The sequence below is a fragment of the Callithrix jacchus genome, chromosome 22, assembly GCF_049354715.1.
Source record: "Callithrix jacchus isolate 240 chromosome 22, calJac240_pri, whole genome shotgun sequence".
NCBI classification, from domain to species: Eukaryota; Metazoa; Chordata; class Mammalia; order Primates; family Cebidae; genus Callithrix; species Callithrix jacchus.
In genome coordinates this window covers 37,952,154-37,967,817 of record NC_133523.1, presented here as the reverse complement: position 1 = coordinate 37,967,817, position 15,664 = coordinate 37,952,154, and the positions used below count along the sequence as shown (strand labels likewise).

General features: G+C 51.7%; 1 protein-coding gene across 1 annotated transcript; it reads left to right on the top strand.

The window, feature by feature from the left end:
* Nucleotides 1-10,158: 10,158 nt before the first annotated feature.
* LYPD3 (LY6/PLAUR domain containing 3) lies at nucleotides 10,159-14,818 on the top strand. The gene is made up of 5 exons (XM_035285210.3): nucleotides 10,159-10,277; nucleotides 10,961-11,092; nucleotides 11,621-11,791; nucleotides 12,104-12,265; nucleotides 13,767-14,818. The coding sequence occupies exons 1-5, from the start codon at nucleotides 10,196-10,198 to the stop codon at nucleotides 14,276-14,278; spliced, it is 1,059 nt and encodes a 352-aa protein (XP_035141101.1). The 5' UTR covers nucleotides 10,159-10,195; the 3' UTR covers nucleotides 14,279-14,818.
* Nucleotides 14,819-15,664: the final 846 nt, after the last annotated feature.

The following is a 15,664-nucleotide window of genomic DNA, read 5'->3' as shown; positions in this document are numbered from 1 at the left end:
GAGTCCTGGACCCCTTGGCCCCTGGGCAGGACGTCTCAGTTATGGGTACCTATGGGAGCCACGCGCCCCACAGCCGGTTCTCTAGGAATTGAGGCCTTCCACTCTAAGGTCACGGCTGGGAGAAGAGGGTGAGAGGCACGAGTCCTTAGTGTTGGCAGTTTTGTTTTTTAGTTTGTAGGCCCTTCTGTTTCCAACCTTTTTGGCTTGATCAGCTGCTGGAAATTTCTAGGAACTCCTAGGCTTCCACCTTTTAGGCCTTTGCCTATGTCGTTGCTTCCTCTGCCCTTTTCTTCCCTGTTTTTCTTTTATCTATTTATTTTTATAGAGATGGGGTCTTACTATGTTGCCCAGGCTGGTCTCCAACTCCTGGACTCAAGCAACCCACCCACCTCAGCCTCCCAAGGTGCTGGGATTACAGGTGAGAGCCACGACCCCCGCCTCCCTTCTTCCCTTAACCAGCTGCACCTCCTTCTTCCAGCCTTAGTTCAGTTGGCCCCTGCTTCAGGAAGCCCTCACTGACTCTCCTGGCTGGGTCAGGCACCCTCTTTTGAGCTCTATCATCCCATCCCTGAAGGCCCTGGGTCGTTATGGGGGATGGATCTGTGTTGTTTATGCACTGGGAGCTCCATGAGGCAGAGCCAGCATTGTCCTGGTCATCACTGTATTCCCAGCACCATTAGAGCATGTCTCAGCCTGGTGGCATATGCCTGTAATCCCAGCTACTCGGGAGGCTGAGGCAGGAGAATTGCTTGAACTTGGGAGGCAGAGGTTGCAGTGAGCCAAGATTGCACCACTGCACTCCAGGCTGGGTGACAAGACTGAGATGCCATCTCTTAAAAAAAAAAGCATTTCTCATTTCATGAAAGTGGGGGAAAAAACCCTGCTTTCCTTTCTCCTCTGGGCCTTTGTACATTCTGTTCCCTTTGCTTAGGCACCCTTCCCTATTCCACGAAAGCCCTATTCATCATTTAGCTTTCAGTTCCTATGTTAAGTCTCTCCAGGAAGACTTCCCTGATTGTCCTGGCAGGTCAGATGCTTTTTCTGGGATTTTCTTTTCTTTGAGGCAGAGAGAGACTCTTGTCACCCAGACTGGAGTACAGTGGTGCAATCTTGGCTCACTGCAACCTCCACCTCTCAGGTTCAAATGATTCTCCTGCCTCAGCCTCCAGAGTAGCTGGGATAACAGGCACCGGCCACCAGGCTATGCTTGGGTAATTTTTTTGTATTTTTAGTAGAGATGGTGTTTCACCATGTTGGCCAGGCTGGTCTCCCAACTCCTGGGCCCAAGCAATCTGCCTGTCTTGGCCTCCTAAAGTGTTGGGAGTGGCTTAGGCCGCCACTCCCGGCTCTGGGCTTTTCATTATAGCCCTGACCGATCCACCTGTGCCTCCCCATTCCCATCCCTGATCGTTCTGTCCTGTGCTTCTCTCGTGGCCTTGAGTACCCGGGATCATTCTGCTGTTGAGTCTGTCTCCCACTCTGGACTGTGAGTGACAGCTGTCTTAGTCACCGCTGAGCTCTTGGTACAGCACAGGGCCTGGTGTGTACTAGGTATGGAGGGAACATCTGATGGTGGAATAAACTGATGGGAAAGTGATGGTAAGGCCTGGGGACCATCGTGAACAAGGCAGGCAGAGCTCTTTGGCTGATTTCATACTTTAGGTCTCATCTAAGGTGTCCCTTCCTTCAAGAAGCTCTCCCTGACCCCTAGGGTGGGTCTGGTGCCTATTCTGGGCTTCTGGTGCCTATTCTCCACAGTCCCCCAGGGTCCCCCACCTGTCACTCTGAAGACAGCTCTTTCCTGCCTCAAAAAGTTCCCTTGAGGTCCCAGGTATAGTGCTCTGAGTCCTGGGAGTGCAGACACCTGAATTCCTAGGTCCTCTGGGATTCTAGGTGTCCCCTGGCCTCTACCTTCTGGTGTGAGACATCTGGATTCTTGGATCAGTTCATCCCCCAGCCCCTCTGCAATACTGAATCCCGCTTCTTGGACATCTGACCTCTGTAGACGACAGCTCTCTGTGTTCAGAAGAGTCCTTCTCTTGGGTTTAATGCTCTGTGGTCACTGTGTAGAAATTCTTAAATTTATCTTTGAATTTCTGTTTTTTTTTTCCCCCGAGACGGAGTCTCTGTCACCCAGGCTGGAGCGCAATGGCGCAATCCTGGTTCGCTGCAATCTCCTCCTCCCGGGTTCAAGTGATTCTCCTGCCTCAGCCTCCTGAGTTGCTGGGATTATAAGTGCCTGCCATCACGTCCAGCTAATTTTTGTATTTTTAGTATAGACAGGTTTCACCATGTTGGTCAGGCTGGTCTTGAACTCCTGGTCTCAAATGATCCATCCACCTTGGCCTCCCAGAGTGCTAGGATTACAGGCATGAGTCACCATGCCTGGCCTGTCCCCTTCTTAACTCTGCCTGGGATCACTGGCATGCTCCACCCCTGTTGCAGGCATGCCACAAGAAGATCAGGGTTGGGTACTTATGCCTCATGGTATGTTGGGGTGCAATATGGCAGTGGGCAACTGGTGGGAAGGGGATCCCAGTCAGGTTGCCCACATTGTGGGGCAGGGTCTCTAGCCACCAGTGAATATCTGTATTGGTCCTACGAGTATCTCTGTGCCCAAGAGAATGTAACATGAAACACCATGAGAGGTTAAGAGGAAGACTGAGGGCCGGCCGGGCGCAGTGCTTCATGCCTGTAATCCTAGCACTTTGGGAGGCTGAGTCAGGAAGATCACTTGAACCAAGGAGTTTGAGACCTGCCTGGGCAACATAGCAAGACCCTGTTTCTACAAAAAAAAACAAATTTTAATTAGCTGAGAGCATGGTGACATACACCTGTAGTCCCAGCTACTTGGGAGGCTGAGGTGGAAGGATTGATTGAGCCTGAGGGATAGAGGCTGCAGTGAGCTGTGATTGTGCCACTGCACTCCAGCATGGGTGACGGAGGGAGACTGTCTCAAAAAAAAAGGCCAGGCGTGGTTGCTCACGCCTGTAATCCTAGCACTTTGGGAGGCCGAGGCAGGCGGATCACCTGAGGTTGGAAGTTCGAGACTAGCCTGACCAACATGGAGAAACCCTGTCTCTACCAAAAATACAAAATTAGCCAGATGTGGTGGGGCATGCCTGTAATCCCAGCTATTTGGGAGGCTGAGGCAGGAGAATCGCTTGAACCCAGGAGGCAGAGGTTGCAGTGAGCTGAGATCATGCCATTGCACTCCAGCCTGGGCAACAAGAGCGAGACTCCATCTAAAAAAAAAAAAGATTGAGGCAGAAGAAAGGAAAAAGTGTTTCTATTTTAGTACCTTTAACAGCACTCTTTCCTGCCTTTTGAACCAGGTCTCTACATTTCATTTTGCACTGGACCCCAAAAATTATATAGTCAGCCCTGTCCCCGACTCCACCCCTTCCCTAACTTGTCCCAGATGGTGTGTCCCAGAGGGAGTGGGCCTGAGTCAGGCTGGGAACCTCACAGGGCTCAGAGCCTGCTCTGCCCAGGAAGACAAGAAACCCAGAGTGAATTTGGTCCTGGGCTTGTCTGAGGCCAGGGAGTGATCTCTGGTGTTGGGGGACGCCTCTGCACCAGCCCCTGAACCAGATTCTAGATTCTGTGCCATGAAGTCTGCAAAGAATCTCAAAAGCCAGCCACCTACCACACAGTGGGCTTAAGTGGTGCCCTGCATTCAAACCTCTTTCTGTTCCCTGGTCATGGGCCAGGCGGGGGTCAGCGCCCAGAATCCGGGCAGGCCTGAGCAAGAGGTACCTCTCCACCCTGGGTCCCACTCCCTGAGATGCTAGTTCTTCTGGTCTGGCCAGTTGGGGTTCCTCCCTGAAACTCTCCCACACAGCTGGGACCTGCAGGGCCTCCTGCTTCAGAGCAGCACACAATAATAATGCTTGTCTCACCCTGCCTGTCACTTGCTGGGTCCTCGCTCTGTCCCTCAAGAGGTAGGGGTTTTCAGCTGAAGTTCAGAGAAGATCGAGTTGCTTGAGGTTGCACAGCAAGAGGGTGGCAGAGGTAGGATTAAAACGTGTCTGTCCACTTCCAGACTCGGTATTGTCCCCACTGTCTCACTCTACCATGAAAGACACTCCTTCTGTTATTATAAAAAAGACTCTTCGGTCGGTCGCAGTGGCTCACGCCTGTAATCCCAGCAACACTTTGGGAGGCCTCATGGATCATGAGATCAGGAGATGGAGACCATCCTGGCTACCATGGTGAAACCCTGTCTCTACTAAAAATACACACACACAAAAAATTATCTGGCATGGTGGTGCACACCTGTAGTCTGTAGTCCCAGCGACTTGGGAGGCTGAGGCAGAATAATCACTTGAACCGGGGAGGCGGAAGTTGCAGTGAGCTGAGAGCACACCACTGCACTCCTACCTGGGAGACAGAGCGGGACTCAAAAAATAATAATTAAATTAAATTTAAAGACACCTTGGAGGCTCAGAGAGGTGAAAGCATTTATGCAGCGTCACACAGCAAAGCAAGAATCAGGGCTGAGATTCCAAGGCTGGGAGGCAGGGAGGCAGGGGCCAGTGCTGAATGAGTCCACAGGAAGTCATTCACTTTCTCTCAGCTTCAGCACGATGCCAAGTGACCTCACCTAGGTGACTGACATGCTCGTCATTGTTGGGAACCGGGGTGCCCCACAGGGTCTGGGGAACAGTTAATATCTTTATGAACACGACCACTGCTTGTCTCGTCATCAGACAGTGAGCCAGCCCCATGCAGCCAGGTCTGACTTCTGACTGCCGCCTCCTTTGCTGTGTGAACTCAAACAGATACCTTCCTCTCTCCGGGTCTCAGTTTCTTCCTTTATGAAACAGACGCTCCTCTCTGCCCCCTCCTTAGGAATTCAAGGCGAGATTGCTAGTATAAGCTGACTACCCAGCTCTTATACAAGCCTCCTCTTATTAATAGCCCCCAGTGTGGGAGCTATTAATAGTAATACAAACAATCTATTTAAATTATTATTGTTGAGACAGGGTCTCTGTCACCCAGGCTGGAGTGCAGTGACGTAGTCACAGCTTACTACAGCCTCGACCTCCCAGGCTCAATGTGATTCTCCCACCTCAGCCTCCTGAGTAGTTGGGTCTACAGGTGCGCACCATCACACCTGGCTAATTTTTGTATTTTTTGTAGAGATGGAGTTTCATCATGTTGCCCAGGTTGGTCTCAAACTCTTGGGCTCAAGTGATGTACTCGCCTTAGCCCCCACAGAGTTCTGGGATTATAGGCACCAACCGCTGTGCTCAGCCCTGAACATATTATTAGTAGCAATAAAAGCTCATTTTTTTTTTTTTTGAGACTGAGTCTTGCTCTGTCGCCAGGCTGGAGTGTAGTGGCGTGATCTCAGCTCACTGCAACCTCCGACTCAAGTGATTCTCCTGCCTCAGCACCCAAGTAACTGGGATTATAGGCACAGGTCATCACACCCGGCTAATTTTTTTGTATTTTTAGTAGATACTGGGTTCCCCATCTTGGCCAGGCTGGTCTCAAACTCCTGACCTTGTGATGCTCCTGCCTTGGCCTTCCAAAGTGCTGGGATTACAGGCGTGAGCCCCCATGCCTGGCAAAGCTAATACTTTCATAGCTCCTAGAACTGGGCCCTATTTTAATTATTTTACATATATTTAACATTGATGCCCATAACAGCTCTTTGGGGTAGATACTAAGATCCTCATTTTATGGATGAGAATGAGGACACTGAGGCACACAGGGGCCAAGTCATTGTCAAAGTTTCACAGCTGCTACCCAATGGACCCATGTACCTAATTGTAGGTATAGTTAGTTAAGCCAGACTGCCTGAGCTCAAATACCGTCTCCACCACTTCCTGGCTGTGTGACCCTGAGCAAGTTGTTAAGCCCCCCCATCTCTGCCTTGATTTCCCCATTTGTAAATTGACCATCATAGAAATCTCTCATAGGATTGTTTGGAAAGGATGTGGAATGCAGCTTGGCACTGAGGAAACATGATTATGTGTGCTTTTGTTATCGTCTTTGTTTAGACAGGAGGCCTCTGAACATCAAAGAATTGGAGCCACTTGATCAAGATACACAGCAGATTAGGGGCAGAGTTGGTATTCAAATCCGTGCCTCTCCGTTTCCAAAACTAAGGGTCATTGCACAATATAGTCTCAGGCTCAAAGCCAGGCTCTGACTTTGGGAAGCGGCGTGAGGACCTTTGGAGACAGCCCTGGATTCAAATCCCAGTTCTGCCGCTTCCAAGTCTCTCCCAGCCCCAGTCTCCCCATCTGTGCAATAAGACTGAGTTCTCTCTGCAGAGCTGTCGTGACATTCAGAGAGGATTCACAGAAAGTGCTAAGCACAGAGCAGGGCGTTAATAAACGATGATAACCACACATACAGGTGAGGATGAAATGAGGTAATGCATGCCCCTGTTCAAAACAGTTTCTGGGAAACAAACACTCGATACTCAGTCACTGTTGTTATTATTACTTTTGTTACCATTGTTATTAATGTCACGACATGGTTTATGGGGAGAACTCTCTGGAATCAGCTTGGAAACCTCCCACTTCCTCTTCCCTCACATCGGATCCATCAGCAATCCCTACTTGCTCGTCGTCCTAAAATATTTTCGATTTTTCCACTCTTCGCCTTTCCTTTGGGACACCCTCAGCCAAGTACACCAGCTCTCACCTGTGTCAGTGTTCGCCATCAGGGACACACCTGGGGTTGAACAAGTTGGGTTTATTGCCTCTTGCAATGAGGCAGAAAGCACACCATGAGGTAACTGTGAAGTGTCTAAGTAAAAGGGTATTAGATAGGACTGATTTTTTTTTTTTTCAGATAGAGTTTCACTCCTTGTTGCCCAGGCTGGAGTGCAGTGGCATGATATCAGCTCACTGCAACCTCTGCCTCCCAGTTCAAGCGATTCTCCTGCCTCAGCCTCCCAAACAGCTGGGATTACAGGCACCTGTCACCATGCCTGGCTAATTTTTGTATTTTTAGTAGAGTCAGGGTTTCACCATGTTTGCCAGGCTGGTCTCTAACTCCTGACCTCAGGTGATCCACCCGCTTTGGCCTCGAAAAGTGCCGGGATTACAGGTGTGAGCCACTGCGCCTGGCTGGAATTTTTTTTTTTTTTTGAGACAGAGTCTTGCTCTGTCACCCAGGCTGGAGTGCAGTGGCATGATCTTAGCTCACTGCAGCCTCCACATCCCGTGTTCAAGCGATTCTCCGTCTCAGCCTCCTGAGTTGCTGGGTTTACAGGTGCATGCCACCACACCCAGCTAATTTATTGTATTTTTAGTAGAGATGGAGTTTCACCGTGTTGGCCTGTCTGGTCTCTAATGCTTGAGCTCAAATGACCCACCTGCCTCAGCCTCCCAAAGTGCTGGGATTACAGGCATGAGTACCTGACCAGAAAGGATTGATTTTTAAGGTTTTGGCTTGTGTGTGGTGGTCTTGGGAATAGCACAAGGAAGTGGAGGATGTTTCCGGCTTGGATACTGTTACAGAGAAGGAGTAATGCTGCGTTGAGCATTTGCATAAATCTCATTTATGAGGCTGGAGAAACAAAGTGAGGCTAAAGTTGTAACTTTAATACAATAAAATAGAATATAAACAGTCATTTATATTAGCCAGGATATGAGGATGCTTAGTCATTCTGCGGTTCACACAACGATCTTGTTTGTTTCTGTGTTCAGACATGGTTATGGATTGGTCTTGATTTTTTTCTTTCTTTTTTTTTTTTTTGAGACAGGGTCTCACTCTGGCTTCCCAGGCTGGAGTTCAGTGGTGCAATCTCAGCTCACTGCAGCCTCAACCTCCCGGGCTCAGGTGATTCTCTCAGCTCAGCCTCCCCAGTAGCTGGCATTATAGGAGCGTGCCCCCATGCCCAGCTAATTTTTTGTATTTTTAGTAGAGATGAAGTTTCGAAGTGTTGCCCAGGCTATTGATTTTTTTTCTTGATCCTTTACTGTCACAGCGTGGCTTTGTCCAATGCTGGTGCTCTGTGAGATTATCTAAGTGCAGCTGAGCTCCATGGCTTCACTGTGAGTGCCAGGGCAACTCCCAGCTGTCAGGGGCTACCTTTCTCTTCCTTCCCTGGAAAACTACCTGGCCCCTTGTTGGTTTCCTAGCCTTCTCTCTCACCCCTTCTAGAGTAATTTTCTGTTTTTATTTGCTTGTTTGTGTGTGTGTGTGTTTTTTGTTGTTGTTGTTCTTGTTTTTAAAGATAGACTCTTGCTCTGTCGCCCAGGTTGGAGTGCAATGGCGTGACCTTGGCTCACTGCAACCTTCGCCTTCCCAGTTCAAGCAATTCTCCTGCCTCAGTCTCCCAAGTAGCTGAGATTATAGGCATCCACCACTGTGCCCCGCTGATCTTTGTACTTTTAGTAGAGACTGGGTTTTGCCATGTTGGCTGGGCTGGTTTCAAACTCCTGACCTCAGGCGATTCGCCCGTCTCAGCCTTCCAAAGTGCTGGGATTACAGGTGGGATCCACTATTTCCAGCTCAGTCATTTTCCTTTTTTACACAGAGGCCACAATGACATTCTTACCTTGCTTTTTTGTTTTTTGTTTTGTTTTTTTGAGACGGAGTTTTGCTCTTGTTGCCCAAGCTGGAGTGCAATGACGAAATCTCAGCTCAATGCAATGTCTGCCCCTTGAGTTAAACTATTCTCCTGCCCTCAGCCTCCCAAGTAGCTGGGATTACAGGCGCGCGCCACCAGGCCCAGCTAATTTTGTATTTTTAGTAGAGATCAGGTTTCTCCATGTTGGTCAGACTGGTCTAGAACTCCCAGTCCTCAGGTAATCTGCCTGCCTCAGGTTCCCACAGTGCTGGGATTATAGGCGTGAGCCACTGTGCCCGGCCTCTTACCTTGTTTTTATTGAAGAATAACATATGTCCAGTGACATTGCATAAGTCAGTGATTCTCTACATATCTGTACACACATGCGGCTGCCACCTAGATGAAGATCGTGGGGGCTCCTCCCTGTTGCTCCTTCTGCGGAAATCCCTCCCAAAGGTAACACCTGTTCTGATTTCTGTCACCACTGGTGAGTTTTGTCTGTTTTGGAACTTCATATAAATGGAGTTACACAGTATATTTTGTTTTAAGGCTTTCTAAACTCAACACGAAGTTTTTTTTTCTTTTAGTAAAATGAGATGAAGACTCACTATGTTGTCCAGGCTGGTCTCAAACTCCTGATCTCAAATGATCCACCCGCCTTGACCTCCCAAAGTGCTGGGATTACAGGTGTGAGCCACCGTGCCTGGCCTCCATTTACTTTTTGATGGCTAGCTGCACTGTTTCTCAGTTTGACCATATTCATAAGCAAATCTGATCATGTTCTCCAGCTCATTTAGACCCTCTTAAAGACACTCTACTATTCTCAGAATTAATCCGAATCTCTTGTCAGGGCCTCTAATGCCCTGAACAGTCTTGGCCTCTGCCTGACTCTTTCATCTCAGTTCCTGCCCTTCTCCCCATGGCCTTCTGAACTCAGGAACACTGCTTTCCGTGTTTGAATGGTCCATGCTACTTCCCACCTCCAGGTGTGCCCATGTGCTGTTCCCTCTGCTTGTAAAGGGCTGTGCCCCTCTCTTGACCTGCTCTAGCTGGCTAAATCCTGCGTGCTCCTGAGGCTGCATCTCAGATAACCTTGAGGAAGCCCTCACCCACCAGCCCCCACTTCTAGACTCCACATCTCCTTGTATCATTGCACTTCTTCCTTCACTGTCTTTGTCTCTGTGGTAAACAATTCCTATGATTATTTGGTTAGGATCTGTCTTCCCCATCAGACTGTGAGCTCTGCCCGGACAGGCGCTGGTTCTGTCTTCATCTCCAGCCTCATCCAGACCAAAGCCAGGCACACCATAGATGCTCATTTAACAGTTACAGAACGCTGAATGTAGAGTAGAGTTTAAGCCTCTCTTTAAGCCCCACGACTCTCCCACTCCAGGCACAGACTTTCTCCCGCGAGCTGTCAGGGAGCCTCAGCTCCCACCCTTTCCCTCCTTGGCAACTGCACAGGGCAGGGACCGCTCTCCCAGTGGATGACGCGCCTAGGGGTGGGTCCCATCCCACAGCCGGGACGCTGAGTTGGCCCGGTTGGGCAAGGCCAGGGTTGCCTGGGGCTAGGTTACTCATCCTGGGCTCAGGTAAGAGGGCCCGGGCTGGGAGGCGGCACACCCAGGGGGGACACCAAGGGAGCAGGACGGAGCCATGGACCCCGCCAGGAAAGCAGGTACCCAGGCTGTGATCTGGACCGCAGGCAGGCTGCTACTGCTACTGCTGCTTCACGGAGGTGGGTCTGCTGCCCAGAGAGGTGGAAGGGGGTAGAGTGGGGGCTCCTGGAGAGAAGGCTCCCCCATATGAGCAGAGGAGACTGTGGGCAAAGTTCCCCCATCCTGAGCAGAGGAGGCAGTGGGAAGGGTCCCCCACCATGGGCAGTAGGAAAGATTCCCCACCACGGACTGGGGGGACTGTGGGCAAAATTCTCCCATCCTGAAGCTATGGAAAGAAGTCCCCTGTCCTTGGCAGAGAAGCTGTGGAAAGAAGTCCCCTGTCCTTGGCAGAAAAGCTGTGGGCAGAGTTCTCTCATTTGAGTAGAAGGGGGCTGTGGAAAGGGATCCCTCACTGAGCAGTCTGCTGTGGGAAAAGTTCTCTCATTCTGAGCAGAAAGCTGTGAGTAGCTATCCCTCCTACCCTGAGATGAGGGGCTCCATGGCAGGGATCGCCTGCGGTGGGCCTACGGGGCTGTAGGAAGGATGCTCCCACGGTGGGCACAGGGGATGTGAAGGAAAAAAAGGTCCAGTGATTCCCGTGTTTCCAGATTTGTGGAAAGCTTTTCCCTACTCCTGCCCTGGAAAAGTGTGTGCAGTAAGACTGTCTCATCCCGGGACAGAGGGCATGGGAAGGACTATTTCTCCCTTGGGGGTGGAGGCTTTCGCAAGGAGGGCTCAGGTCTACTTGGCTCCCCGCCCCCAGGAGCGCAGGCCCTGGAGTGCTACAGCTGCGTGCAGAAAGCAGATGATGGATGCACCCCGCACAAGATGAAGACGGTTAAGTGCGCGCCGGGCGTGAAAGTCTGCACCGAGGCCGTGGGGGCAGTGGAGACTAGTGAGTGGGGACCCCGGGCCACGCGCTCCCCTGCAGGTTCCTCCGGCCCAGCCCCTCCTTCTTACAGTCCTTTCTGTATCTGCCCACGCTCCTTTAACGCGGCCCTATCCCTCCCTTGCAGCCTCGCCCCTCCACTCAGGCCAGGCCTTCTCTATTAACGATTACTAGGGCGAGGGGCAGAGAGTTGAGAACTGGGTGGGGCGGATTGGGAGAACTCGGGTTTGGGACGAGGCCACGTACCTTGCACCTTTTCTGCTCCACCACTGAGACCTCCCCATCCCTGCCTGTCAACTGAGCTCTCTCCTCCTTGAGGTTCAGCCCCTGTTCCAACACCCCGCCCCTTCCTCCTTCGGTTGTTCTTTCCCCTCTGAGCGGCTCTCTGGGGGCGCCAGTCCACCCATCCCGGCTTGTCCATCTTCTGGCGTTGGCCTACTTGAGGCCCCGCCCCTCCCAGAACTTACCCAACTCTAGGCCACGCCCCATCTGAGACCATGCCCCATCTAATTCCGCCCCCGTGCCTCTCGCCAGTCCACGGACAATTCTCGGTGGCAGTGCGGGGTTGCGGTTCGGGACTCGCCGGCAAGAATGACCGCGGCCTGGATCTTCACGGGCTTCTGGCGTTCATCCAGCTGCAGCAATGCTCCCAGGATCGCTGCAACGCCAAGCTCAACCTCACCTCGCGGGAGCTCGACCCGGCAGGTCCGTGGGGGCGGGGCCGTAGCCGCGGGGGCGGAGCTATATTCAGACACGCCCAGACGGAGGCGGAGCCGGGGCGGAGACAGGAGTACTCGGCCTAGGTGCTGGGAGTGGGATCACACTCGAAGGCGGGGTCAAGAGGCAGCAGGTGGGACTTCCTGGCTGTAGGTACCGGGAGGCTGCACGCTGGGGCGGAGCTATTAGTAAGCGGGGTCATTGATAGTGCGGGGCCACGCCTTAGGAGCGGAGCTAGAGGCTAAGCTGCGTTTCCGGATCCCTCTCGACGCCTTTCCTTCCTCTCGGCCCCCTTTGCAGGTAATGAGAGTGCATACGCGCCCAACGGCGTGGAGTGCTACAGCTGCGTGGGGCTGAGCCGCGAGAAGTGCCAGGGTACGGCGCCGCCGGTCGTGAGCTGCTACAACGCCAGCGATCATGTCTACAAGGGCTGCTTCGACGGCAACGTCACCTTGACGGCAGGTGAGCGAGCCCCGGCGCACGGGACTGTAGGAGTTGTGGTGGGCTTTCTGAAGCATCCTGGGCGGCAGGGAGCCCTTTATGCAAAGGGTTTCCTTCACCTGCAGCACGTTCTGGGAACCGTGGGGCCTAAGTGCTTTTATCGTAAGGCATCATGAAAAATGCAGTCCCTTCCCCCAACATATTATTAGCGTGGGGATAGGGATGCTTTGGCCCAGAGTGTTTTGGGGGAAAATACATTTCCATAGAGGGCGGCCAGGTACAGAATGAGGGGACATACCGTGAGAAATGTATTTAAGCCTCTCAGCTTCTGCCCAGGCACTGTGGGGAATCTCTAGTTCATAGGCGTTAAAACTCAAGGGATCCCCACCTGAGTATTGAGAGATGTAACCATGGAAAATGAAATTCTTCAAACTCCATCACTAGCGAGGTATACTATGGGACATGTAGTTCTTTTTTATTTATTGTTACTATTGTTTTTTAAAGACAGGGTCTTGCTCTGTCACCTAGCCTGGAGTGCAGTGGTGCGATTATAGCTCACTGCAGCCTCTATCTCTTGCAGCCTGTACCTCTCTACCTCCTGCCACAGCCTCCCAAGTAGCTGGGACTGCAGGGGTGCACCTGCACAACTGCTTACTTTTATTTTTGGTAACAGTGGGGTCTCGCCTTGTTTCCCAGGCTGATATTGAACTGCTGGGCTAAAGAGTTCCCCCTGCCTAGGTATCCAGGAGGGCTGGAATTACAGGTGTGAACCACTGTGCCCGGTGGGGAGATGTAGCTCTGACTCTAAGACTAAATGCTGGTGGGGAAGTAAAAGCAGGGGTGAAGGCTAGAGGGAAAATGGCGAGAGGGTTGTAGAAGTTTGTTCTGCCCTGTGGTCTTGTAAAGGGTCGTGTATCTCAGTCCAAACCTTCGTTTTAAGCCTTACTTTTAGTTCAGCCTACACACATTTCGATTCAAAGCATAATGGGAAATGTTAATTCACCATGTGCCAAAGACAGTGAGTCTGTCTGTTTCTCATAGCAGGACCTGAGTTGAGATTTTGGGATCAATGGATGCGACCCTTTCTGTCTCATATTGGGAGTTCTCTGTTCTTTTTATTTATTTATTTTTTTAAGACAGAGTCTCATTCTGTCTCCCAGGCTAGAGTGCAGTGGCACAATTTTGGCTCACTGCAACCTCTGCCTCCTGGGTTCCAGTGATTCTTTTGCCTCAGCCCCTCTCCCCACAGCAAGTAGCTGGGATTATAGGTGTGCCACCACCATGCCCAGCTACTTTTTGTATTTTTAGTAGAGATGGGGTTTTACCATGTGGGCCAGTCTGGTCTCGAACTCCTGACCTTAGGTGATCTGCCTGCCTCGGCTTCCCAAAGTGCTGGGATTACAAGCGTGAGCCACTGTGCCTGGTCAGGTTCTCTTTCTTGTCTGATGCCTCCTAGTTTTGTTCTGGCTGTGCCAACCTCTCTCCCTCCAGCCACTGACCTGTCTGTGTCTCCCTCCTGCAGCTAATGTGACCGTGTCCTTGCCAGTCCGGGGCTGTGTCCAGGATGAGTTCTGCACTCGGGATGGAGTAACAGGCCCAGGGTTCACACTCAGTGGCTCCTGCTGCCAGGGGTCCCGCTGTAACTCTGACCTCCGCAACAAGACCTACTTTGCCCCTCGAATCCCACCCCTTGTCCGGATCCCTCCTCCAGGGGCCACGACTGTGGCCTCAACCACATCTGTGGCTTCAACCACGTCGGTCACCACATCTACCTCGGCCCCAGTGAGACCCACATCCACCACCAAACCCATGCCAACCCCAACCAGCCAGACTCCGAGACAGGGAGTAGAAGAGGCCTCCAGGGATGAGGAGCCCAGGTTGACCGGAGGTGCCGCTGGCCACCAGGACCGTAGTAATTCGGGGCAGTATCCTGCAAAAGGGGAGCCCCAGAAGCCCCATAATAAAGGCTGTGCGGTTCCCATGGCTGGATTGGCGGCCCTTCTGTTGACCGTGGCTGCGGGTGCCCTGCTGTGAGCTTCCCCACCTGGAAATTTCCCTCTCACCTACTTCTCTGGCCCTGGTTACCCCTCTTCCCATCACTTCCTGTTTTCACCACTGGACTGGGCTGGCCCAGCCCCTGCTCTTCCAACATGCCTCAGTATCCCCAGCTTCTGCTGCACTGGTTTGCGGCTTAGGGAAATAAAATTACTGTTGTATATATCCTGCCGGGGTGTTCTAGCTTTTTAAGGACAGCGCCTGTATCTGTGTCATCCTTGTCTCTCCACTTGTCCTCTTGTGATGCTGCGACAGAGTGAGAGAAATCAGCTGTCACAGGGAAGGTGGGAGAGGATGCTGAGCGTCCTACTCTCTTCTGCCTGGACTCTGGAGGGTGGGGTGGGTGGGACAGTGGCTCCCCCACAAGCACTGCCTCCCCTCCCGCCCCCATCTTCGGGGAATCGGATCCCCATCTCTCTTCCTTATTGGATTGTGAGTTCATCAGGGCAGGGACCATGCCTTACGCCTGTGTGATCAGTTTCTGGCACATAAAGGCCTCAATAAAGATTTAATTACTTTGTATAGTGCTTTGAGGGAGTCATTTCTACTTCTTTCTCGCAATAACCTCTTTAGCTGAGCTAGGGTGGACATCACAGAGCCTTTAAAGGGAGAGCTATCGGGCTAGAGCAGCAGCCCTGGAGACAGTTACTGCTGGACTTTTTTTTTTTTTTTTTTGAGGAGTCTTGCTCTGTCACCCAGGCTGGAGTGCAATGGCACAATCTTGGCTCACTGCAACCTCTGCCTCCTGGGTCCAAGCGATTCTCCTGCCTCAGCCTCCCAAGTAGCTGGGACTACAGGCGCATGCCAACATGTCCAGCTAATTTTTGTGTTTTTAGTAGAGATGGGGTTTCACTGTGTTAGCCAGGATGGTCTCGATCTCCGGACCTCATGATCTGCCCACCTTGGCCTCCCAAAGTGCTGGGATTACAGGCCTGAGTCACTGTACCAGGCCATGGTTGACCCACATGATCTAGCCCACATGTGAGTGGTCCCACTGGTGAGGGGAGACCGGGTGAAACCATTAAGTGGCATGGAGGGGTGAATGGGGCATTTAGCAATGACAGGGAGCAGAGAGCTTTGTCTTTGTCTAATGAGTTTGTGCATCCTCCCTAGGCTCCACCTGCCTTGCCATCCAGCCAGCCATCTGAATATTTTAGAGACAGGGTCTCTGTCACCCAAGCTGGAGTGCAGTGGCCCAATCATAGCTCACTGCAACCTCTAAGTACTGCCTCAGGTTCCCAAGTAGCTGGAATGACAGGCTCACCCCATCATACTTGGCTGATTTTATTTTTTGTGGAGATGAGGTCTTGCTATGTTGCCCAGTTCTCCTGCCTTGGCCTCCCAAAGTGTTGGGATTACAGGCAG